Genomic DNA, 26,351 nt, shown 5'->3' with positions numbered 1-26,351 from the left:
CTTATATAAAAGCTGTCGAACACCACAGCATACATAGTTTATTAATATCAGAATTAATGGTAAGGCTGGTAGCCAATTAACACATGACGTTTCTTGTCGTGTAAGCTGTGATTCGTGGTTGTAAGTTATCTTAATTTTTTATCACACTTTACAGGTGAGTTGTTATTTTGAGTGTGTTGTGACTGTTTGTTGCAGCACGGGCATCCGTTCCACAATCGAAGGTGAAGTGAAGCAGCTGGGGAGAACGGACGAGTCGAAGCTGAGTGTCAAGTTTCCTTCCTTACCAGGTACGTAGCTCCAGCTCACACAAGAGGAGGATAACTTAATTTCACTGTTTTAATTTCTGTTGACAAATATCAGAGGCTGTCTGTATCGCTCAAGGTCTCACAACGACTCCCCGCGTGCTTTGAGGGTTGTGTTCCATTTGCGATCACAGTCAGCAGGGGGAGTCCAGACAACTAGTCTCAGGGATTGTTAAGAGCCATCCTATCATTCCGCCTGAGAAATTCATCGTTTGAGCTTTTGTTCTTATCTGCGTTGGAGTTCTCTAAGCCGAATGTGCTTTATATGATGGAGGTTTGACTGTGTAAAGTAACACTAGTGTATCGGTGTGCGTTCCTGACGAGAGACGCAAAGGAAGCTGTATTTCACCAAGTATTTACAAAAGACGGGTTACAAGGACGCCGAAACAAGGAGTACAAAAAGAGCCAAGGAGGGGATCGTTCTTCGTGAGGATGTTTTACTGACGGGGAGAATTTTATCCTGGCCGATGATGCTGTAAAAGATAGGTTGTTCGTGTTCGGTGGAGGCAAAGGAAAGGACATTCGGAAGCTGCAGTACTCAATTTATTCAAATCTGTTCCATACATCTCGACCTTGAAGCACGGAAACAGATGTTGCACAAGTCTTCTTCCTGACAAAAAAGGAAGTAACTTATTTACGAATGCTGCGATTGCTTTCACAAGAATTACCTGATTGACGATATACAGTATACTGATTTTGAAACGTCGTCTCTCTCAGCCTTAAAGGAGGTATTTCCCTCTGTTAACATCCACAGAGGTCTTTACGGAGTGTCTCTGGTGGTGGTGGTGGTGGTGATTATTGTTTTAAGAGGAAGTACAACTGGGCAATTATCCTCTATTTACACTAATCCGAGAGAAAAATTGAAGGCGTCCGACACTTGGAAAAATGAAGATATCGGCCAAAGGAACACAACGGCCTCGGGTTCAGGAGTTGACCAAGGGAGGTCGGACAGGAGGCACAAATGCCAAGACTCGGCTAACGGCTGTGTGGTCGCGTCTTACGACAGACAGTGAGAGTAATTCTACCGCCCTCACGCACAGGGGGAGAAGGGTCCACTATATCTACTGCTCTGCAGCCTGAAGATCGAGCAAGCAGAAAAGCTCCTTCGTGGCTTGAAAATCCTGAAGTGTCGCGTAAATTATGGACGTCAAACTGAACAGTCGGATTGGAAGACCACACCGCAGAGTGGGCGACCTCGTCAAATCAGGATGGACTTGACTTTAGAAGGAGAAAAGGGAAAAAGCTATGATACTGTATAGGCTTTTGGGGTTATGCCGTGTCAAGGAAATAAGGTGAAATTCTTAACGTTCGGCAGAAAACTGTGCTCTGCGTCCTCAGAAGAAATCTCGACTGACCACAAGAAAGGCTTCTTCTTGTTTAAGAAATTGAATTCTTTTACTTTTCTTCTTGGAGTTTGAGGTATTTATGTGGTTGTTTAAGAAGAAGCCTTTGTCGTGGTCAGCTGAGGACGCAGAGCACTGTTTTCTGCGAAACGTTAAGAATTTTACCTTACTTTCTTGATAACCCCAAAAGCCTATACAGTATCATGTCTATAAGCACGGGCCCTGAAAGCATCAATAGTTGTAAGGGGAGTTGGACGAAAGAATAGCAAGGATTACTGGAAGGTAGAAAGAAAGTTCTGATGTTGGAAAGTTTCTTGACTAATGCCAAAGGGGAGTTAATATGCTCACTTCAAAACAGTGGAGGTGCTGACGCTAACATCGCACTATCAGTACAGAATGATGGGTTCTTAAAACTATTTTAATTGTAAACATTTTTTAAAGGTTGTTTAGAGTGTACAGATGCAAGCAGGCTTAGTGACCCGGTGAGACGTGGGTTCAAGTCCCACCGTCGGCTTCCCTGTCAAATACTGGAAAAGTTCCACCTCCTTACCCAATTTCATTCATCCTCAACTGAGTTTGGAATGAGGAAGACCATCCAGCCGTAAAACAGGTCTCACCTCATCCCGGACATACCCACAGATGTTTACTTAACGTGTCACTTTGGGCATTCATTTAATGGTGTCCCCTTCTTATTCTTCTTTAGTTTCAGCCTCTTTGGGGCACGTGTTGTTCTTTTCTTAGTGCCCAGTTTTTCTTCTTTCTATCTGATCTTCGCTTTCCCTCATCTTCCGAGATACGTTTGACTTCGAAGATTATATTTTCGTATTTACTTATTACTTTAGCTGTTCGACCCAATAGCGAATTTTCTCTATTTTTCATTCTACTCGGTCTTTTTCAGTTTCTTTAAACCAGTTAGGTTTTATTTTCCATTTACAGAGGAAGTCAAAGATTTGTTTGGTTAATCTGTTAGAGTTCATTCTGAAAAGATGGCCATAAAAATGTATCCTTCTTTTCCGCATAGACGGAGACTTTTCTAATTTTCTCGTAGAGTGATTCATTCTTCATGTATGTTGTCCTATGATCTCTCCCTTCTTTTAGCTCGAGTGTCTCCATCCTTACTGTTTCTGCTGCCTATAGTGCTTCTGCACCCCATGAGAAAGGGGTTTCATGTTGTATGTGTCTTGGAAGGCGAGTCCTTGGATTCCACAGCAATCCATTCTCCGAGATATTTGAAATCTTTTACTATTTCAATCGTTTCATCTTGGACTTTGAGGTATTTATGTGGGTGTTTGCTGTTTGTCGTGATTTTGTGTTTTCGAAAGAGATGTTTCTCTAGTTCATCTCCCTTGCTTCCTCCATTCTTTCGCAAACAAGGCCATATCACACGCAAAAGCAATACAATTGATTTTAAGGGTCTTCCTTTTTGCAACCCAGTCTAATTGCACTCTTCATAATCAATCAATCACTACTGATCTGCATTTAGGGCAGTCGCCCAGGTGGCAGATTCCCTATCTGTTGTTTTCCTACCTTTTCCTAAATGATTTCAAAGAAATTGGAAATTTATTGAACGTCTCCCTTGGTAAGTTATTCCAATCCCTAACTCCCCGTCCTATAAATGAATATTTGCCCCAGTTTGTCCTCTTGAATTCCAACTTTATCTTCATATTGTGATCTTTCCTACTTTTATAAACGCCACTCAAACTTATTCGTCTACTAATGTCATTCCACGCCATCTCTCCGCTGACAGCTCGGAACATACCACTTAGTCGAGCAGCTCTTCTTTTTTCTCTCAATTCTTCCCAACCTAAACTTTGCAACATTTTTGTAACGCTACTCTTTTGTTGGAAATCACCCAGAACAAATCGAGCTGCTTTTCTTTGGATTTTTTCCAGTTCTTGAATCAGGTAATCCTGGTGAGGGTCCCATACACTGGAACCATACTCTAGTTGGGGTCTTACCAGAGACTTATATGCCCTCTCCTTTACATCCTTACTACAACCCCTAGACACCCTCATAACCATGTGCAGAGATCTGTACCGTTTATTTACAATCATATTTATGTGATTACCCCAATGAAGCTTTTTCCTTATATTAACATCTAGATACTTACAATGATCCCCAAAAGGAACTTTCACCCCCCATCAACGCAGTAATTAAAACTGAGAGGACTTTTCCTATTTGTGAAACTCACAACCTGACTTTTAACCCCGATTATCAACATACCATTGCCTACTGTCCATCTCACAACATTTTCGAGGTCACGTTGCAGTTGCTCACAATCTCGTAACTTATTTATCACTATATAGAGAATAACATCATCCGCAAAAAGCCTTACCTCCGATTCCACTCCTTTACTCATATCATTTATATATATACAGTAAGAAAACATAAAGGTCCAATAATACTGCCTTGAGGAATTCCCCTATTAATTATTACAGGGTCAGACAAAGCTTCACCTACTCTAATTCTCTGAGATCTATTTTCTAGAAATATAGCAACCGATTCAGTCACTCTTTTGTCTAGTCCAATTGCACTCATTTTTGCCAGTAGTCTCCCATGATCCACCCTATCAAATGCTTTAGACATGTCAATTTGTCCATTTGACCTCCAGAATCCAAGATATCTGCTATATCTTGCTGGAATCCTACTAGTTGAGCTTTAGTGGAATAACCTTTCCTAAAACCGAATTGCCTTCTATCGAACCAGTTATTAATTTCACAAACATGTCTAATATAATCAGAAAGAATGCCTTCCCAAAGCTTACATACAATGCATGTCAAACTTACTGGCCTGTAATTTTCAGCTTTATGTCTATCACCCTTTCCTTTATACACAGGGGCTACTATAGCAACTCTCCATTCATCTGGTATAGCTCCTCCGACCAAACAATAATCAAATAAGTATTTCAGATATGGTACTATATCCCAACCCATTGTCTTTAGTATATCCCCAGAAATCTGATCAATTCCAGCCGCTTTTCTAGTTTTCAACTTCTGTAACTTATTGTAAATGTCATTGTTATCATATGTAAATTTTATTACTTCTTTGACCTTAGTCTCCTCCTCTATCTGGACATTATCCTTGTAACCAACAATCTTTACAAACTGCTGACTGAATACTTCTGCCTTTTGAAGATCCTCACATACACACTTCCCTTGTTCATTAATTATTGCTGGAATGTCTTTCTTGGAACCTGTTTCTGCCTTAAAATACCTATACATACCCTTCCATTCTCTAACTACCTTCTCAAGCGCACAGTTGAGAGCCGATCCCCTGTCGTACTTCCGTTCTTACTTCGAAGGAATCACCCATCAATTTAACTTTCGAAAACATATTTGTGACAGTCGCTGTTCCTTATCCAAACGCACATTCTCTATGCTATGTTGGAGTTATGGGTCGTACTGTCGAGGAAGCAGAGTGTTACTGTACAAATCTTTGTGTTGAATGTGAAGAGTGTAAAATTCAGCGGTTTTAATATGTCCTGGTTTTAGAACTCATATGTCGACCATCTGATAACCCTAAATGAAAGGTACACATGGGTCTTAATCAGTCTATGTCTGTCCCGATGTCAGCATATCAAACACGAACGGTACACATAATTTATTTTATGAGTTTGAACATCAGAATTCTAGCCCTTGTACCAGCCTGAGTGATCGCAAGTGGGACGACACCGCTTTCAGTATCACATCGAGCGAATGCGTCTGGTCTCGTCTTCACAAGTGAATACAAGGGCAGTTTGTAAGTAAGTGAGTCTGAATATCGAAAATTTGAAGGAAATTCTACAAAAGAGCTTTAATCAAGAACGGGACTTGCCAGCTTTAGGCCAAATTCTACAAAAATCCATGTAAACTGCGAACAACCATCAAAAGAGAAGCGACACTCAATAAACAGAGGAGTAAGTGTGCGAGGCGTCGTATTTTAACACTAACAAAGAAAATATTCAGTTTCTTCTTCTTCCTCTTCGTTTAGGCCTACGATGTATCACGTGGTTCTTAGCTCTGGTGAGCTTTTTTCTTCCTCAGTCGAGTATTCCTTCATTCTAGCGCTATGGATGTCTTTTCTTTCTGAGTCTATTTCACTCCTACTCCTGGACGCAGTGATTTAGCCGTTAGTGTCTGGAGAGAGTCACATGTCTTGATTAACTTTCTGAACTTATCTCGGTTGTAAATGTCAATGTGATCAATGTTTAGGTATTGTAGGTCTTTACGAACTAAATTCCTCTATTTGGCATTTGTTGCTCTCCCTCTAGGTACAGTATTGAAGATCCTTGAACTGAGTCTCTGGCTGTCAATCCTGACTATGTGACCATAGAACACTAAACCTTCTTGTAACTCTGGAAACATCGAACAAACGACTAATTGGAAATATATAGTTGATTATATCGGTAGCATGTCTAATGTGAATAACCTTTCCACATCCGACTGCTGCAGTAGATAGACGCGGCCGTCTCTTGCTGATCAGAAGGGCAGTGAAGAAGTGTGGCGGTACGGTCATTCGAATAACGAGGTAACAAGCCATCATAAAAGAGGGGATTCGAAATCGAGACATTAAATGCTTGAAATTCACGGGGCGGGAAGAAGCTAAGACAACACCGCCAGATGGCAGTGAGTATTTACATGATAACCTACTTGTATCTACAGTAGACTGTAAAATATCCAAGATATTCCATCAAATAATTTCGTTCTCTTCATCACTATCATTGATATAATCGTTATCGAAGTAGCGAGCCTGGATCACATAAAAAATCATCCAAATTTCTTCAATGAAAACCATGTGTAAAAATTAACGTTGTTGAAAATGAGTCACGAACTCACCGGGACAATGACAAAAAATAACAGTTCTGCCTTTTCCAGACACTGTGAAATACATCACGTGACTCTTTCCTAACCTGACTGACTGAATGACGGCCGAGCTATTTGTATGACAGTGTAGAAGGGTACGAGTGTATTCATATCTCAAAAACTGAAGATGTTACAGACGTGAAAACTTGTACTTAGAGCCTGCTTCAAAAATAAAGAAACACGTATTTTAGAAAAGCCACTTAACGGGGGTGAAGAGACGTGAAAGAAAGATTTGAATCCTTTTTATGAAGTTACTTATATCACAAAATCTGAAGATGTTACGGACATGGAAACATGTATTATTTTTGTTTTCGACTTGAGACAGGACTGTTTCTCACATGTAGAGATCTATGTGACCGAGCCTGATAGGTACGGCCAGTATCCAGTATTCGGGAGATAGTGGGTTCGAACCCCACTGTTGGCAGCCCTGAGGATGGTTTTCCGTGGTTTCCCATTTTCACACCAGGCAAGTGCTGGAGCTGTACCTTAATTAAGGCCACGGCCGCTTCCCTCCCACTTCCAGCCCTCTCCCGTTTTATCGTCGCCATAAGACCTGTCTGTGTCAGTGCGACGTAAGAAAAGAAAAAAAAATCTATGTCACATGATCCAGAGTAACCTCTGCCAGTATCCTGGTGACCTTAGCCCCAAAAGGCAATACCACAAACGTGGTTTACACAGAGGTTCTGGGTAAATGAAGCACAATTTTTTGGTGAATTTTTGTAGGCTTACTTTAATCAAACTGCGAATTCCACGCCAGCAAAGCTGCGGGTAACAGCATGTACTGACTGACTGAAGTAAAAAAAATGATGGAATTATTTTAATGTGGATATTTGTATCTCAAAAAATGATGTTACATGCGTGATAATTGGTATTTGATATTTCCTTTAAAATAAAGAAACACGTATTTTTGTTTTCTAAAAATCCATTTGAGGGGTGGGTGGGTGATAAGAAGAGAAAAAAGATTGAATATTTTATGCGTACTCTCATATCTCAATAACTGAAGATGAAAATTGGTATTTGGAAGCTCCTTTAAAATTAAAGGAATACGTATTTATTTTTGGGAAATCCATTTTAAAACGGGGGTTAACAGAACTGAAAAAGGCGTTGAATTCTTTTTATGGAGATACTTATATATCAAAATCGCACGTTACAGACGTGATATTGGGCATTTGGAATCTCGTTTAAAAATGAAGAAGCATGTTGTTGAGAGTGGGCCGTTTCTCGCACGTGTGGCATGATCCGTAGCCAGGTCATGGCACTACCACAAACATCGTACTGGGGTAAATCAAACTCAATTTCTCGGTGAGTTTTTATACCTTAGAAATGATCAGAAAATGTGTTAGGGCAGTCGCGAGGAACGCCGATAGGTTTATTGTAACTGTACAGATGCTTGTTTATGGAAGATAAAACGAATACGTTCCTTGGACAATTTCATGGCCTACCATAATCAACGTATTACACAATTACTTCCTATAAGAACATAAACAGTTGCACACAACCTTTTGTAATACGGTATGTTTCTTTCCATACATTGATTTATATATATATATAAAATAATAGTTTTGTCTGTACATTGCTCAGAACTGAAAAGAATGGTATTTTTGTATCGCCACAGTAACAAGGAAATGCACTTTTTAATTTTCGGTAATTTCTGTCTGTCTGTCTGTATGTATGTATGTATGTATGTATGTATGTATGTATGTATGTATGTATGTATGTATGTATGTACGCGCATCACAAAAACAGGCTGAACGAAATTTATTGAAAATCGGTATGCAGAGTGGGGGAATGAGTCGCTCTAGGCTGTAAACAATTCTATTCACCCTGAATAAAATTGTAGTGTTGGGAGAAGAAGCTTAAAATTTAATTTTTAAATACCTCTGCTATTGGTCCTATCCACAAGTACTACATAACAAAAGTGACAGAGACACAATTTCGCATCATTTATGTTTTATTCTGTTTTACCGTACCGACTATGATGAGTGGTATTTCAGAGTTGGAAGAAAACTAAATGTGGAGGCCTACAATATCCAAAGTTCATAAAATTAATCAACAGTAATATTACATTGACCATTGTCTGTTGTGATGTTCATTGTCTCTTCTGCTGCCACTCATCTCCCATACATGGAATTACTGCTGCGTACCGAGTATAACAGCCTGCCTGAATATCGGCGGGAAAGAGCTCGGGAGTTAGATAATTTTATTTGTTAGCATGTAATTCCTCTGGTTCATACATTTTCTGATACTGCTGGTACGTAACACACTGGTTCATCACAATATTCCAGTTATTCGATTCCTACCCTGAGACACAAATTGGAATGACCAGTGTGGGCACTTAACGTAATATTGGCAGAGGAGTGTTCACGACTGTCTGCGGCGTGGAACTTTGGGCTGTTAGGTCGGCAGCATAGTACTGTTTGTTAAAAGTGAGAAAATGTATGGTTTTTCATTTGATCGAGTATTTCATGTGGTGCATTGCTTTTAATCGCGACATTCCTACTGATATCATCGTAATGACCTATGTTGATTTCAGTTGGAAAAACAACTAACAGTCTTTCTGAGGATGTAAAAAGGCTGGTGGAGAGAGACTGTCTGCCATTATAATGAAAAGTTCCCAAGTTGTGCCTGGTGTGAAAATGGGAAACCACGGAAAACCATCTTTAGGGCTGCCGACAGTGGAGTTCGAACCCGATATCTCCTGGATTCAAGCTCACCCTTGCGCGCCTAACCACACGGCCAACTCGCCCGGTCGTACCGAGTGTAACAGCCTGCCTGAATATTGGCGGGGAATAGCTGGCGAGTTAGATAAGTTTCTTCTTTAGCGTGCCATTCCTCCGGTTCATAAATTTTCGGATCTACTGGTACGTAACACGCTGGTTCATCATAGCATTCAAGCTATTCAACCCCTACTCTGAGGGGGTGACTGGAATGAGCAGTGTGCACCTTTAACGGAATAATGGTAGAGGAGTGTTTACCCCTTTCTGCGGCCTGGTTTTTTCAGCACTGGTACTTTGGACTGTTTGAAAGTGACAAAACGTGCGGTTTTTCATTTGATCAAGTATTTTATATGATAACGCTGCCTTTAATCGCTATATTGCTATCCTATGATGACTTCAGCTAGGGAAACCACAAAGAAAATCCCGTAGGGAAGCTTGTAGGCCTAGTCCGCAACTTTTTACACTATTGCAATTGTAAAAGAGACCCATTTTATGCACGAGCTGCAAAAGCAACCAGAATCTATAAATCTGTAATGTATCTTCCAACCCATAGAACTCACCATAACTAATGTTATGTATTTTCTTGTCTGCAGTGACTTTGGCTGCGCCATATTGGGTACTGGACACCGATTACGACAACTTCTCCGTCGTTTGGTCTTGTTCCAACTTCGGCCTCTTCAGCACAAGTAAGTAACTGGGGTGACAATTCTGTCCAAGTGATGTGTCCAATTCGAAATAACTCCGGGGACCTTTCATATTTCTACTGTATTTTGTGTCCTGTCGATCATCTTATGATAATATATGATGAATTTCAGCGAACTCGCCAACATTTAAAGCCGCCTCCTCAAATGTCAAGTTCTTTGACGTACCGGATTATACACCACAGATTTGTAATCGTTATTTTTCAGCAAAATGTAATATTTATTCGTAGTTTTTAATCTGTTTACCCTCCAGGGTTGGACTCTGCGATGGATCCCACCTCTACCGCCTCAAGGGCAGTGTCCTGGAGCGTGAGACTTTGGGTGGGGGGAGGAACAGGGGCCTTGTGGGGGTGGGGAATGGGAATATTGGAAGGGATAGACAAGGCGGAGGGAAGGAAGTGGCCGGGGCCTTAAGTTAGGTACCATCCTGGCATCTGCCTGGAGGAGAAGAAGGAAACCACGGAAATCCACTTCGAGGATGGCTGAGGTGGGAATCGAACCCTCCTTTACTCAGTTGAGCTCCGGAGGCTGAATTGGCCGCGTTGCACGCTTCGTTCCATGTTGAGAAATTTTTGTCTTTACCAGAGAAAATTACAAAATGATCAAAACCCAGCAACAGATCGCACCAATATAAGTCTGTTTCTGTGCGATCTGGCAAAGCAAAACTGACACTCATGCCGCCTAAATGGACAGTGTGAATGCGGAGAAGTGACGTTGATGTAGCAACTTGTGTGTTTCAGGAAATGCTTGGATCTTGACAAGGGCCCGACACCCGCCCTTGGAGGTGATGGAACGCGCTTACGCCGTGGTGGATAAGAATGGCATCAGCAGAGCATTCTTCATTCGCACCGACCAGAAGAACTGCCCTTCACAGTACTGACCGCGTCCACGAGACTTCATTATTTATTATCTCTGTGTATAGTTTTAAATATTTATTTTAATATTCTCACTGTTATTACTATCAAATATACATATGTTATTTAAACTTAGCGCTTCTGTTATTTAAATTTTGTTATAAACCCTGGAATTATTGAACTGCTTAGTATCGGTGGAGATACCCATCAAAAGTATTGCGATACGATATAAGCAGAAAGAAGAGTGTGCGGACTTGTCAAGTATTGGGGCTGCATTAGCGACAATACGTCGCGCATGCGTGCTGTTAGTTTGCTTGGTGGCCCGCGCCACCCCTTCAGGGTGACGTTTATCAGTCACCAGTTAAAATTAAACAAGGAATCCTGCCTCCTCTACATGACTCAGAGTTCACGATGGAACCGGGTTTTGGCGCGTGGTGTCAGACTTCTCGTAACTCCAGTGAGTCAACAATAATATATGACAGCGCCAGAAATATTATAAGTTTTGTAAAGTCACGAAGTGAAGCCTTTTTAACTGGCCAGCAGCTGTCAGACTTACAGGTGAGGTCAGGTGATCAAGACTCATGTGTTACTGTGACGTAGTGTCTCTTCTTATTGTAATTTCCCTTCGACAAACATCGTCCTTCGGCCCTTCCAATTAAACTTACAGAAAGGACCTGTAAATTTGCCCAACAAAGCTTCAAACACTGGGCAAGTACACATCCGCCTATAAAGAACGACGAGGTAAATCGTGCCGTGGTATAAACAGGATAAAATGTTACGACATATCAATCAATCAATCAATCAATCAATCAATCAATCAATCAATCAATCAATCAATCAATCAATCAATCAATCAATCAATCAATCAATCAATCAATCAATCAATCAATCAATCAATCAATCAATCAATCAATCAATCAATCAATCAATCAATCCTGATCTGCATTTAGGGCAGTCGCCCAGGTGGCAGATTCCCTATCTGTTGTCTTCCTAACCTTTTCTTAACTGATTGCAAAGAAATTGAAAATTTGTTGAACATCTCTTTTGGTAACATAACCCATTCCCTAACTACCTTTCCTATAAACGAATATCATGCCCTTATTTGTCCTCTTGAATTCCAGCTTTATCTTCATATTCTGATCTTTCCTACTTTTAAATACACCACTCAAACTTATTTGTCTACTAATGTCATCTCTCCACCGACAGCTCAAAACATACCACTTAGTCGAGCAGCTCGTCTCCTTTCTCTCAAGTCTGCCCAGCCCAAACATTAAAACATTTTTGTCAAGTTACACTTTTGTCGAAAATCACCCAGGACAAATCGAGCTGCTTTTCTTTGGATTTTTTGCGGTTCTTGAATCAAGTAATCCTGGTGAAGGTTCCATACACTGGAACCATACTCTTGTTGGGGTCATACCAGAGACTTATATTATCTCTTCTTTACATCCTTACTACAACCACTAAACACTCTCATAACCATGTGCAGAGGTCTGTGCCCTTTATTTACAATCCCATTTATGTGATTATCCTAATGAAGATCTTTCCTTATAATTATTAACACCTAGGTAATTACAATGATCCCCGAAAGGAACTTTCACCCCATCAACGCAGTAATTAAAACTGAGAGGACTCTTCCTATTGTGAAACTCACAACCTGACTTTTAACCCCGTTTATCATCATGCCATGGCCTACTGTCCATCTCACAACATTATTGAGGTCATTTTGCAGTTGCTCACAATCTTGTAACTTATTGATTACTATGTACAGAAAAACATCATCTGCAAAAAGCCTTACCTCTGATTCCACTTCTTTACACATATCATTTATATATATATATAAGGAAGCATAAAGGTCCAATAATACTGCCCTGAGGAATTCCCCTCTTAATTATTACAGGGTCAGATAAAGCTTCGCCTACTCAAATTCTCTGAGATCTATTTTCTAGAAATATAGCAACCCATTCAGTCACTCTTTTGTGTAGTCCAATTTCACTAATATTTGCCAGTAGTCTCCCATGATGTACCATATCAAATGCCTTAGATAGTCAATCACGATACAGTCCATTTCACCACCAAAATCCAGGAGATCTGCTATATCTTGCTGGAGTCCTACAAGTTGAGCTTCAGTGTAATAACCTTTCCTAAATCCAAACTGCCTAGTATCAAACCAGTTATTAATTTCGAAAACACCTTTCCTTTATACACAGGGGCTACTACAGCAACTCTGCATTCATTTCTTATAGCTCCTTCACGCAAACAATAATCAAATAAGTACTTCAGACATGGTACTATATCCCAACCCAATGTCCTTAGTATATACCCGAAACCTTATCAATTCCGGCTCCCTTTCTAGTTTTCAACTTTCATATCTTATTGTAAAGGTAATTGTTATCATACGTAAAGTTTAATGCTTCTTTAGTGTTAGTCACCTCCTCTATCTGAACATTACCCTTGTAACCAACAATCCTTACACACTGCTGTCTGAGTACTTCTGCTTTTGAAGATCCTCACATACACACTCCCCTTGTGCATGAATGATTCCTGGAATGTCCTTCTTGGAATCTGTTTCTTTTTTAAAGTACCTATACACACCCTTCTATTTTTCACTAAAGTTGGTATGATCGCCAATTATGTTTGCCATCGTGTTATCCTTAGCTGACTTCTTTGCTAGATTCAATTTTCTAGTAAGTTCCTTCAATTTCTCCTTACTTCCACAGACATTTCTAACTCTACTTTTTTTCCCGATCTCCTTCTTAGACTCTTTAGTTCTCTTTACCATTCCTTACCACCTTTAAAGGTACAAACCTGTTTTCACATTGCTCAACGATTTCTTTTAACCCATCCTAGAGTCTGCTTACATTTTTATTTACCGTTTTCCACCGATCATAATTGCTTTTTTAAACTCCCTCATGCCCGTTTTATCAGCCATATGGTACTGCCAAAGAGTCCTAATTTTAATACCTTCCTTTCTGTCACATTTATTTCTAAGTACGACAAAAAAACCTTCGTGATTACTTATACTATCTATTACTTCGGTTTTTCTATAGAGCTCATCCGGTTTTACCAGCACCACATCTAGAATATAATTTCCTCTAGTTGGTTCCATCACTTTCTGAATCAGCTGTCCTTCCCATATTAACTTATTTGCCATTTGTTTTTCATGTTTCCTGTCGTTTGCATTACCTTCCCAATCGACGTTTGATAAATTGAGATCACCCGCTACAATTACATTCCTTTCCATATCGTAGCTGATTATCTTATCAATTAATTCTGCTTCAGCGTCAGCGCTACCCTTTCCCGGTCTGTACACTCCGAAGACACCAAGTTGTCTATTATCTTTAGAGATGAACCTTACACCTAGAATTTCATGTTTATGAAATTTAACTTTCCCGTAGCTTACAAATTCTTCTTTCACCAGAATGAAAACTCCTCCTACCAATCCTATCCTATCTCTACGACACACACTCCAGTTCCGTGAGAATATTTCTGCATCCATTATATCATTTCTCAGTCATGATTCCACTCCTATTACAATATATGGTAAGTATATATCTATTAAATTACTTAATTGCATTCCTTTCTTTACAGTACTTCTCCACGAACCTACTACGCTGGCGTAGGAGGGGGAGAGGTGATACTCCCACGTGGCGCGTCCCAGGTGGCGGATAGGGGGGTCCTAACCGGCTTGCCGCCGGATTTGCGGGAAATAAAATACCTCTCGCGGACCAAACACACTACCCCCTGCGGGTGGGGGACGCACATGTAGAATACACCCGCGGTATCCCCTGCCTGTCGTGAGAGGCGACTAAAAGGGGTGACCAAGGGTTGATTTAATTAGAACCATGAAACTACTTTTGATTCGTACTATCACGCGGGGAACACCATAGGTTGCCTCTACCTGCGAGTAGTACCACTATATTAGGTACGAAATAAGTTTGTGATTAGTAGCAGTATAGAGCCTGGCCTGGGAGTTTTCCAGTACCCGTGCGTCGTATCCATGTGAGCAACACCGCGGGTCTGGGCGTTGCCTGTGAGTTGTACCACTATATGAGCGACACCGTGGGTCTGCGTTGCCTGTGATTAGCACCCACTATGTGAGGAACACCACGGGAATACCGGTACCCGTGACTAGTACACCTAGGTGAGGAACCTCATCGGTTTGCGTTGGCTATGCGTGGCGCCATTGTGTGAGAAACACCATAGGTCTGCGTTACCTGTACGAAGTACAGTACTTGTGAGTAGTACCATCTTGTGTGGAACACCGTGAGTCTTCGCTACTTTTGATTAGTACCCCAACATGACACATACCATGGTTCTACTTTACTCCCGACATGTGCCATTCTGTGGGGCCTTAGACATGGATTTTTCACCCCTTCAGGCATCAAGCATCATTGTGCTTTCTGAGTGGTACCTTGGTCAGTACTACCTTTATTTACGATTTTTTTTAAGTCTGATCCACTGTTTGGTTTGTTTGTTTGTTTGTTTGTATGGATTTTTTGTTGGGTTCATGTCCATCCATTCATTCTTCATTTCATCTTTTATTTTATTTTGGTCAGTGGATTAATTTTTACTTTTTGTTATTTCATTTCGTACTATTAGGGGTCGATGACCTCGATGTTAGGCCCCTTTAAACAACAAGCATCATCATCATCATCATCATCATCATCATGATCACAGTACTTCTGCAGTTCAGCACTAACAATTTTATGTCATCCCTAGTTGACTTCCAAATCCCTGTACCGTTATCACTGCTCTCTAGACCATCCCATTTCCCTGAATGTACCTCCCTATAACCATTCTTAACATATTTCCTAACATATGTACCACTGCGGTTTAAGTGAAGGCCATCTGATGCTTTAACGGCTCGTACTCATAAACATGGTACAGGCTTTTTAGCTTATGTGCCGTGTCAAGAAACTATGGTGAATCTCTTTATGTTTCAGAGGCAACTTTGCTCTGCGTCTTCAGTTGAAAATCTCGACTCTTGACGAGAAGACTTCTCAAAGAATGAAGTTTGAATTTAGTCGTTATTAATAGAAGTGGTAATGATATATTCGTTCATCACCAGATGGCTCACCGTACGCGATACAGCGCTAGCATTTGAAGCGGAAGCTGTCAGAACCATCAGAATCAGTCTGAGAGGGAGTCACATAACAGGTGTACACACATGACATTGATACAAACTTGGAGTGAAACATCTGGTGGTGAGGAACGTACGAGTTAGGAGAACACCGAAACGAAGTAACAATAGCGAAGGGACAGGGAAGGGAAAGCATTAAAGACTGGCAACCACGTATTACTTTAAGGATAGCCAGTGTCCCTGTAGAAATTGTTAGAATTTCCACAGCTTCCCGTAGTGTCTAGTGTGGAACAGGACATCATGGCCCGACGATAGAGCGTGCTCACCTATTGCTGATTTGTCTGGTTGGTTGAGAGGAGTGTTACGTTCATGTTCCTTGGTACGGGTACCAATGGCCCGGCATGTTTGGCCGATGTATACCTTACCGCAAGTACAGGGAATTTCGTATACCCCAGGATGTAAAAGTGGGGACAATTTGTCCTTGGTTTTATCCAGACTGTGAGCAATTTTACTGGCGGTACCAAAGCGGGGTTTTGTATTGTGTTTGGGGATGATCTTGGCAATTCGATCTGTGGTGTTGTGAATGTAAGGCAAGTAGGCAGTTCCCTTCACTTCTTCTTCCTATAAGCTTTGCTTGGTCGTTCCACTGGGATGCAAGGTTTTATGAATCTGCACATCGCTGTAACCATTGCCCTTGAACGTGTCTTTGAGTGTGTCCATCTCCACCTGGATATTTGATGGCTCACAAATTCGTAACGCCCTATTGGTGTGTGTCGTGAGGATGGCTTGTTTCTATGATGGATGGTGGTGATAATCAGAATGAAGGTAGGCTTACGATAGGAGCCGTCCGGTTTCTTTCTTATTAGATCATCCAAGAAAGGAAGGCAAGCCATTAAGGATTTACCTTCCCTGTCCTTTCACTATTGTTATTTCGTTTCGGTGTTTTCAAAATTCGTATGTTCCTCACCGCCAGATGTTTCACTCCAGGCTTGTGTCAGTGTTGTGTACAACCTCCCAGGCCGGTCATGATGGCGCCGTCAGCTTCCTCTTCCGCTGTACGGAGCCATCTGGTGACGAATGACGCTTTTATTACTAACGTCTGAATTCAAACTTCATTATTTCAGAAGTCCTCCTCGTAAAGAGTCGAGGTGGACCGAAATTCTCTGCGAATCGTAAATAATTTCACCTTTTTTTCTTGACACGGCACAAATCATGTCTATGTTATGAGATACGTTCACGGTCTGTAATTGTAGACATGGGCTTCTGCCGTATCAGGAAATCTCGACTCACCTCCCTAATAATATAATATAATATAATATAATATAATCATCGTTTAATAGTGTTTCTAGACACAACCATTGCACCACTTTTGGGTCATAACTGCAGCCATTTTGTTTTAACCGAAAATTGATCCATAGATAACAGTCCGAAGAAAGGCACTTGATACAATCTTTACCTAAAGTGTCAGCCATATTAGTCGATTTGTTCAGACTGCCATGGAAACCCTGAAGAAGACAGGCATATTATATTATATTATATTATATTATATTATATTATATTATATTATATTATATTATATTATATTATATTATATTATATTATATTATATTATATTATATTATATTATATTATATTATATTATATTATATTATATTATATTATATTATATTATATTATATTATATTATATTATATTAACATTGTATGTTCTTCACGGCCTTGCCTAGGACACAGAGGTTACATAATTTATCCCGAAAAGTGGAAACCGGTTGGCGACGTCGTTAAGTTAGTGCACATAGGCTATGCTAACATAGCACACACACACACACACACACACACACACACACACACACACACACACACACATGCGAACGTTGTTCATTGTAGCGGAATAAGTTTAGTACGATAGTCGATGCATGCGTCATCGATAGGTAATATGTACACGCTTTTAAACATTGCTATTCTTACTACTGCTAAGTTTACAACATTTGTAAACATGATTATTCTTAGTGCTGCTCTTAACGACGAAGAACGCGGAACTTCAACGTGCTTTTTTGACAATTTTTAACCACGCGGGCGTGGATTTTGAACTTCGCGTGCTGACGTAGTATACCACGTGACCGTGACTTCACGACCACGTGCTCTCGTTTGTAAACAAAGTCGCGTGCTTTTTTTGACAGCTGTCATCTTGACGAAACCTAACCTCACTTTTAAGGACAACAGAGCATCGCTAACCTCACTGCTGCAATCTTCACCGCGCTAAACCTCATATGCATGACGTGGCGCGGAATTTTAAACAACAGAACATCGCTAACCTCACTGCTGCCATCTTGACGGGATTAAACCTCACTGTTGTCAAGCCATGTGTAGCTTACCAGACGAAGATCACATTTTCAGGTAAATAAAAAACTGGCACTACGAGGATGAAAGTAGAATGTACTGAGGGTGTGGAGCACAACCTTACATCTTTTAAAACTACTATCCAAAGTTCATGCCGCTACTCCAACACATAACTTGGAGACTGATACACCAACGTCTTCGTGTGTTGGTAAGGTACCTTCAGATTGGACAAAAGCCCTCGTTCCATGTTGGGAAGACACCGAATGCAAGGCTTCGCTTCCCTTGCTCACAGGAGAAGGAGACTATTCCAAAATGGCCAACGCCAAGAGCTGATTGGCCGGAGTCTCTGCCCTCAACTAATATTGTCGGTTGTAACCCCATCCGAATATATATAACTTCTTCCTTCCTCAACTCAGTTTATGGATGTGTTTGCGATGACTAAACAGACCAATCCTGGCATAAAATATACTCCCACACAAATCACACTGAATAGATGGAGGAGGACGGGGGTTGTAATTGACGGAGTTTTCTTGCATGTCACTTGGCCTCTTTATGTCTGCAGCATTCTCTTTCAAACAAGTTGGCAGCAGTGGATGCAGTGTTGCGCCACAGCACATTCTTCCCATGTCTGTATATTTTTTACCAGTTGTTTTCATGATGTGTTTCAGCTGGTCCTTAAAACGCTTAAGGGGTCTACTGCAGGAGCAAAGTTCACCATAAAGAATTTGGCGGGGAAGCCTGGTATCACCCATGCGGTGAACATGGCCTAACCATCTCAGTTGATGAACGATGATTGTTGCCTCAATGATATTTAGCTGCGCTTTGTGTTGGTCACACAGAGACGTATCTCATTTTCTGTTGGAGGAAGCGCTCATTGGCGATAGAATGTCCATGTCTCACAGCCATACAGCAGTGTGGAAATGACAACAGCCTTGTACACCATGACTTTGACATGCAGTTTAAGTCGTTATTCATGAATATTCTGTGCATTAACCGTCCGAATGCTGCATCAGCAGTCCCTATTATTTTATCAATGTCTTGTTCGCATTTACACGGTTTAGAAAAGATGCTTCCAATAAATGAAAAGTGATCAACCTGTTCCAGTGTTGTGTCTAAGTTGGAGATACTGAATTCAGGAAGAGTTAATCCTGGGTGTGATTGTGCAAGTACCTTCGCTTTTTCGCATTAATGGTAACACGAAAGTGATCACATGGATCACATGCAGTTTTAAAGCATTTGAGTGACAGTTGTAGTTCTGCAGGTGTTAGAGCAGCAGATGCATACTGTAGTTCTGTCGTACGGGTAACCTGAGTACATCTTTGTGAGCGAAGTCTTGCCAGATTGTGAGGCCTCCATAAAAAGGAAATTTAATCTCCATGCCTAAGTTGTTTGCAGATGATTCATGCAGCATTGCAGCCATGTACAGTGCAAAGAGTGTAGAAGCAAGCACACAGCCTTGTTTCAATCTATGATTCATTGGGAAAGAATCTGATACCGAGTTACCACAAGTAACCTGTCCAGACATGCCATCATGAAGAGCTTGAACCAATTCCACATAACGTTCAGGACATCCAAAATGTCTCAATACTTTCCACATAGCAGACCTTGGTACTGAATCAAAGGCTTTTTCCAGATCATAGAAAACTAAATACCGAGGCTGCTGTTGTTCTCTGCATTTTTCCTGGAGTTGTCTAGCACAGAAGATCATATCTGTAGTGCTTCTGGAGGTTCGGAAACCACATTGAGACTCAGGCAAAATCCTCTCAGAAATAACTTGGACCCGGTTTAATAGAATTCTTGCGAGAATTTTACCTGCAATTGTCAAAAGTAATATACTACGGTAGTTTTAACATATGCTACGATCGACTTTCTTGAATATAGTACTTCTCGAGTTTCCCGAATCAGGAGGGTGAGTGTGAAAAGTCTGGTATTCAAGGGTATACCTCCATTTTGTACCAGTTTCAGAGGAATGCAAACAGTATCAGGAGCCTTTCTTGGTTTTAGCTGGTTGATTGCTTTGGTGAAGTCTCTGTATATGAGTGGTTACTGGGGCTGCTGAGGGACATTACGAAGAAAGTCCTCAGCAACACTGGAGACACGATTTAGAAGCGCAGAGAAATGTTCCTTCAAATGCTCTAAAATTTCTCCATTATCTGTTAAAATGATGGAGTTGTCAGCAGTCTTCTATGACCCTCCATTATGCCAGTTTGTTTGAGATTGCATTTCTGTATTCTGAAGCAATGGATTCAATTTGAAGTTTAGAAGTATCGAATTTCTGTCTGGGCAGGTTGTGGATGGATCTTTTTGTTTTGAGACAGATTGAGACTCTCAACCGGCAAGAAAGGAGCTTACTGTCTATCAGTCCTCTACCTTTCTTGCGGTCCTTGTAACAAGGACATCTTTTTCATCACATTGCCTGCTGATGATATAATCAAGGATGTGCCAGTACTTTGAGCGAGGATGCATCCAAGTGGTGTTGTAGCGATTAGTCAGGCGGAAATGAGTGTTAGTAATGAAGAGTTCAATAAACCAAGGAGCAGTAGACCATTGTCACTGCAGTTGCCAAGTCCATGTTTTCCCGTACATTGCTCCATAATTGGTGACCTTTACAAACTCTGGCGTTGAAATCACCAAGTAGTAAGAGTTTGTCTCTTGGTGGTACTTTGGTGATGGTAGTGCTCACCAGGTTATAGAATTGGTCTTTAGCTTGTACATCAGCATCCAAGGTGGGAGCATATGCTGAGATGAGTGTCATAGATTTGGCTCCAGAGGGTGGGTTTCGGAGAGTCATAATTCTTTCGCTGACAACGGTTGGAGTTAGCTGATAATCATTCACCAATGCGGTCTCCACAGCGAATCCAACACTATGAATGCGGTGTTCTCCCTCAGAAGATTGTGTAGCCTGAGCTGAAATTTGTAAATTTACCTTCGATGGACAGTCTGGTTTCACTTAAGGCAGCAATATCAACCAAGCTCAAGGGTGATAAGCGCTGTTATTCTCGCATGTCTGTTATTGTCTTTCAAATCAAGTAGGGTTCAAACATTCCAGGTTCCTATATTCAAAACTTTGGCAATCTCCGTTTTTCGAGGGGTGACCCGCTGGGTGCGGCCTCCCAGCCGGCTCAGAGTGTGACTACCGATATTTAGCCCACATTTTCAAGGACCTTCCCCATTCAGGGCGGGCAGCGGTGATCCTAAATAGGCCTGCCCAAACACAGATGCAGGACCGAATTCCTGAGTAGTCACTGGGTCTCAGAAAGACGACCACCGCACATCTGCTCAACGTGCAGGTCCGAAATAGTTTCCCGTTTCACCCAAAAACCTGCCTCCACCATCCTTATCCCATCGCCGTCTGACTTGAGTTGAAGAGCGTGACAGCCACAAGGTGGATCTCAGCTTGCAAGGAAGTGACCCACATACTCCTGTGGCACAAAATTAAATGCGACATACAGGTTCTAGAACCACGACTGCAACGGACTGACGCAGACCCGAAATACCACTCAGTTTCACCTTCACAGCCAGTCCATCTGGCAGGACCTCATCCGTCTCCACGACCGATGAGAACCACAAAAAAGGAGGTTCCTCCCTCAGTTTTGCCGTTGAGTCAAAGACACAGATGAAGGGTTCCAGTGTCACTGAGGGGACCATCACCCAACCTGAATCTGCTGGCCCCTATGGGGGGTCGAGTTATTTACTGCCGCTCGGCACTCGGCGTTAGAATTTTTTTACAGCTGGTTTCTAAGCCAGCTAACCCTCCTCCTCTCCCATTCCGGACTTGAGACCGGACAATGGTAGAATTCCTCAATTAATATACTGAAATAGCAAACCATAAAATCACAAATTGCGGCGTTATGATTAACAAAACCCATCACAGTACCGATGGCATTATTTTAAATGAAGTTGGTGAACCTCTTACAAATAAATTGAAATAAATTTTCTCTTGAAGTGGAAAGATGGTTTTCCAGTAAAGCATTCAGGAGTTGCCAATAAACATTATATTTACAAAGAAAATAACTCACCTCTGTTGTAAAGACATCAGATCTTGCTGTACTGTTCTGGCTTGTCTGCCCTTGTTTATACGAGACGAGATTCCACGTCTGTATCATCTTCTGTTTTTGATATATAAGTTTCATCATAAATTTAATTCAGTCCGCTTTTTACTTCTTTTAAGTAACCTTGAGTGCATTTTCCGAAAACAAAAAATTATAGTTTCCTTCTAGGAACCTTATATTTTGAAAAAATACGTGTTGCCTTATTTTTAAAAGAGATTCCAAATGCCAATTTTCACGTCTGTAAAGTGTTAAGATTTTGAGATCTATTCGCTTAAAAAATTTACTCCTTTTACACCCCGCTAGCAACGCAATATGAGAACCAACACTGTAATATAAATTATCCCCAAAATTTCATTTCCTTATGTCCAGTAGTTTTGGCCCGGCGATACCGAATCAGTCAGTCAGTCAGTCAGTCAGTCAGTCAGTCAGTCAGTCAGTCAGTCAGTCAGTCAGTCAGGATATGTTATATATAGATTAGATAACGCAGTTACTGAAGTGGCCAGAGGTGGCCTATTCTTCGAAGAAAACATTCCAAAATTGGAGATTACAAAATGTTTGACATTACTTAAAGAAATGCTTCATAAGTAAAAGATATGTACCTGTAAAACCTTCTCAATGGACATTTTATAAGGGTACAAGTGAAAAATAGTCCTTTTTCCATAAAGGTTAGAATAAATAACACATTTATGTTTGCAATGTTGCCACTGAAATTATTAAAATTAATATTAATTAATTAATTAATATTGAGGATCGCGCAGCTATGAGCTTGCGTTAGGGAGATAGTGGGGTCGAATCCCATTGTCGACAGCCCTGAAAATAGTTTTCCGTTGTTTCCCATTTTCAAACCAGGCTGTATCTTAATTAAGGCCACGGCCGCTTCCTTCCCATCGCCCCCATAAGCTCTATCTGTGTCGGTGCGACGTAAAGCAAAATCGCATTTAAAAACACGTGTAGTGATACTTTATGTCTCGATTGTTCCTTCATAAGAAAATCTCCAGGTTTTTAAAAAAAATGAGTGCACAACAAGCCCAGAATTAGTGTTAGCGCCTTATGTGCAAAAACTACATCGTTCTGGTGAAGAAAACAGTTGTTACTGATGAAGTGTCGCCAGGTTTCTTCCCGCAATGTTGCCATCATGAGCTGCAGAAAGCACATGTGTAATTGAAATACATACAGATTCTATATCAACGCTGTTGTCTATCTCTGTTTTAATTTCTGCACAATCTAGAATATATTTTTAATTACTCTGGAATGTATTTTCGAAGCGATGGTCAACTGTGCCAAAGGACCTACACAAAAACCACGGGAAACCATTTCAGGGCTGCCGACAGTGGGGTTCGAACCCACTATCTGCGGGATACTCCATACTGGTCGCACTGCAGCGACTGAGGTCGGTCATGACTCGACATGCAGTGAGTGATCAGATTCCAATCATCGCTTCGGGTATAACGTTTCAATTTAGATGTCTGCAGTTTCCCGTTCCTTTGAGTTTCGCTATGTGCATCAACAATCGCTCGTCCTTCTGCCATGGTCAACTGTACGTGGCTTCCTCAAGAGTTCGACATCTCAGCCCCAAATATAGCTCTAAAAGGAAAATGGTCTATTATATTGTTTTAATATTAATTGTACCAACCCGAAAAACAAAATAACGTAATTCATGAAATTTATGTGAAAATTGTTTGTGTTAATACGCTTATTATTATTATTATTATTATTATTATTATTATTATTATTATTATTATTATTATTATTATTATTATTATTATTATTATATTTTTCTTTTAAATAAATGGTTTAAAACATCTAATGGTTGCCAGTAAAGAAGATACAAGGAGTATCTGTGGTATTGTTGACAGCCCAGGCATCTTCGCAGGTATCCTATTCATTTGTTTGCGATTGCTTTTACAGTGGAACCTCGATATCTCGAAGAGCTATACGGGTTCTAAATCACTGGCGTCAGCATTTTTTGTGCTAAGTCAGCACCCAAGGTCATTGACTCCGGTCAAGGTCATTGGCCCCAAGACGTCATGCCCATGTGACCGTGACGTCACGAGCACGTGGCCTCGTTTGTAAACAAAGCCACGTGCTTTCGACAGCTGTCAAGATGTCAGCTACCATTTTGACGGGAATACTTTAGGTGAACCATCATCATGATGTTACATCACAATGTCACCACACTCTTAGAGAGAGAGAGAGAGGGGAGAGAGAGATCTGTCATGGTCAGGAGGGGGAATACTGGAGGTGAACCATCATCATGATGTTACATCACAATGTCACCACACTCTTAGAGAGAGAGAGAGAGGGGAGAGAGAGATCTGTCATGGTCAGGAGGGGGAATACTGGAGGTGAACCATCATCATGATGTTACATCACAATGTCACCACACTCATAGAGAGAGAGAGAGAGGGGAGAGAGAGATCTGTCATGGTCAGGAGGGGGAATACTGGAGGTGAACCATCATCATGATGTTACATCACAATGTCACCACACTCATAGAGAGAGAGAGAGAGGGGAGAGAGAGATCTGTCATGGTCAGGAGGGGGAATACTGGAGGTGAACCATCATCATGATGTTACATCACAATGTCACCACACTCTTAGAGAGAGAGAGAGAGAGAGAGAGAGAGAGATCTGTCATGGTCAGGAGGGGGAATACTGGAGGTGAACCATCATCATGATGTTACATCACAATGTCACCACACTCTTAGAGAGAGAGAGAGAGGGGAGAGAGAGATCTGTCATGGTCAGGAGGGGGAATACTGGAGGTGAACCATCATCATGATGTTACATCACAATGTCACCACACTCTTAGAGAGAGAGAGAGAGAGAGAGAGAGAGAGCGAGAGAGAGAGAGGGGAGACAGAGATCTGTCACGGTCAGGAGAGGGAATACTGAGGTGAACCATGATCATGATGTTACATCACAATGTCACCACACTCTTAGAGAGAGAGAGAGAGAGAGAGAGAGGGGAGAGAGAGACCCATCGTGGTCAGGAGAGGGAATACTGGAGTTGAACCAGCAACATGACGTTACATCACAGTGTCACCACACCGTTACATAGCTTAAGAATCTCTAATACCTTGGCGGGAATGGGGGAGGGGGTGTGTGTCAAACAAGTCCACTACACATAAACACAAGTTAACTTGCTGTTATGCTACAGAATGCATTCTGTATTTTGAAGTAAATGCAATGAAATCAAATGGCGTACGGCTTTTAGTGCCAGGAGTGTCCGAGGACAAGTTCGGCTCGCCAGATGCAGGTCTTTTGATTTGACTCCCGTCGGCGACCTGCGCGTCGTGATGAGGACGAAATGATGATGATGAAGACGACACATACACTCAGCTCCCATGCTAGCGAAGTTAACCAATGATGGTTAAATTTCCCGACCCAGCCGGGAATCGAACCCGGGACCCCTGTGACCAAAGGCCAGCACGCTAACCATTTAGCCATGGAGCCGGACAAGTATAAGCAATGAGAATTAATAAATGACTTTCGTATACAACAATAACTTACTCTTAGGGAAGAAATATCACTCATGTTGTGTGGACTGACACAATGGCTACTAACTCTGCCGTACTGCCAACTTCGCAACACAGTATTATATGTGTCGACCAAGATTTCCTCGGCACATCGAGGCATTCAATGCACAAGCTGCAGATCTCCAGTTACAGTGTCATGAAAATGCCAAGAATATTAGAACATGGTGAACATTATTTAACCCACGGTTCGTTCAGCTAAATGTTTTTCAAAAACTTCTTTAAATGCCAAATTTTGCAAGGAAGGCGTGCCAGAAGCCTCGGGCGAGTGTTTCTACCTGTGATAGGTTCTAATGCACACACCCAGCCACTGAGTCATTGGATTTAACCAGTTAAGCTTAAAACCTCCTACCCAGTCGGGAATCGAACGTGGGACCCCGTGGACTAATGGCCAGCACGTTAACCATTCAGCTATGGAGCTGGACGTAACTATTGGTGAGTTTTCTGGGCTGTCCTTTTAACATCTTCGTAACTCTCTAGGCATGAGCCAGTAATACCGTGTCTCTTGGCCTTCCTTTCACGAGAGTGTTTTCCGGGGAGGTCACGTCTTCTGTACCCAAACAGCTTATGAGCTTGTAGTTTATTAA

The 26,351-nt window shown here is 41.3% G+C and overlaps 1 protein-coding gene across 1 annotated transcript in view; it reads left to right on the top strand.

The window, feature by feature from the left end:
* The window catches only part of LOC136881916 (zinc finger protein 32), a 205,697-nt gene extending 194,852 nt beyond the window's left edge, over positions 1-10,845 (top strand). Inside the window, exons 8-10 of the mRNA XM_068229392.1 lie at positions 196-287; positions 9,797-9,889; positions 10,645-10,845. Coding sequence (XP_068085493.1) covers positions 196-287; positions 9,797-9,889; positions 10,645-10,784 — 325 coding nt within the window. The 3' untranslated portion in view covers positions 10,785-10,845. The remainder of the gene's footprint in view (positions 1-195; positions 288-9,796; positions 9,890-10,644) is intronic.
* Positions 10,846-26,351: the final 15,506 nt, after the last annotated feature.

This window comes from Anabrus simplex, chromosome 10 (assembly GCF_040414725.1).
Source record: "Anabrus simplex isolate iqAnaSimp1 chromosome 10, ASM4041472v1, whole genome shotgun sequence".
NCBI classification, from domain to species: Eukaryota; Metazoa; Arthropoda; class Insecta; order Orthoptera; family Tettigoniidae; genus Anabrus; species Anabrus simplex.
The sequence above is the reverse complement of the archived record's forward strand: the minus strand, read 5'-3'. Positions and strand labels throughout refer to the sequence as shown.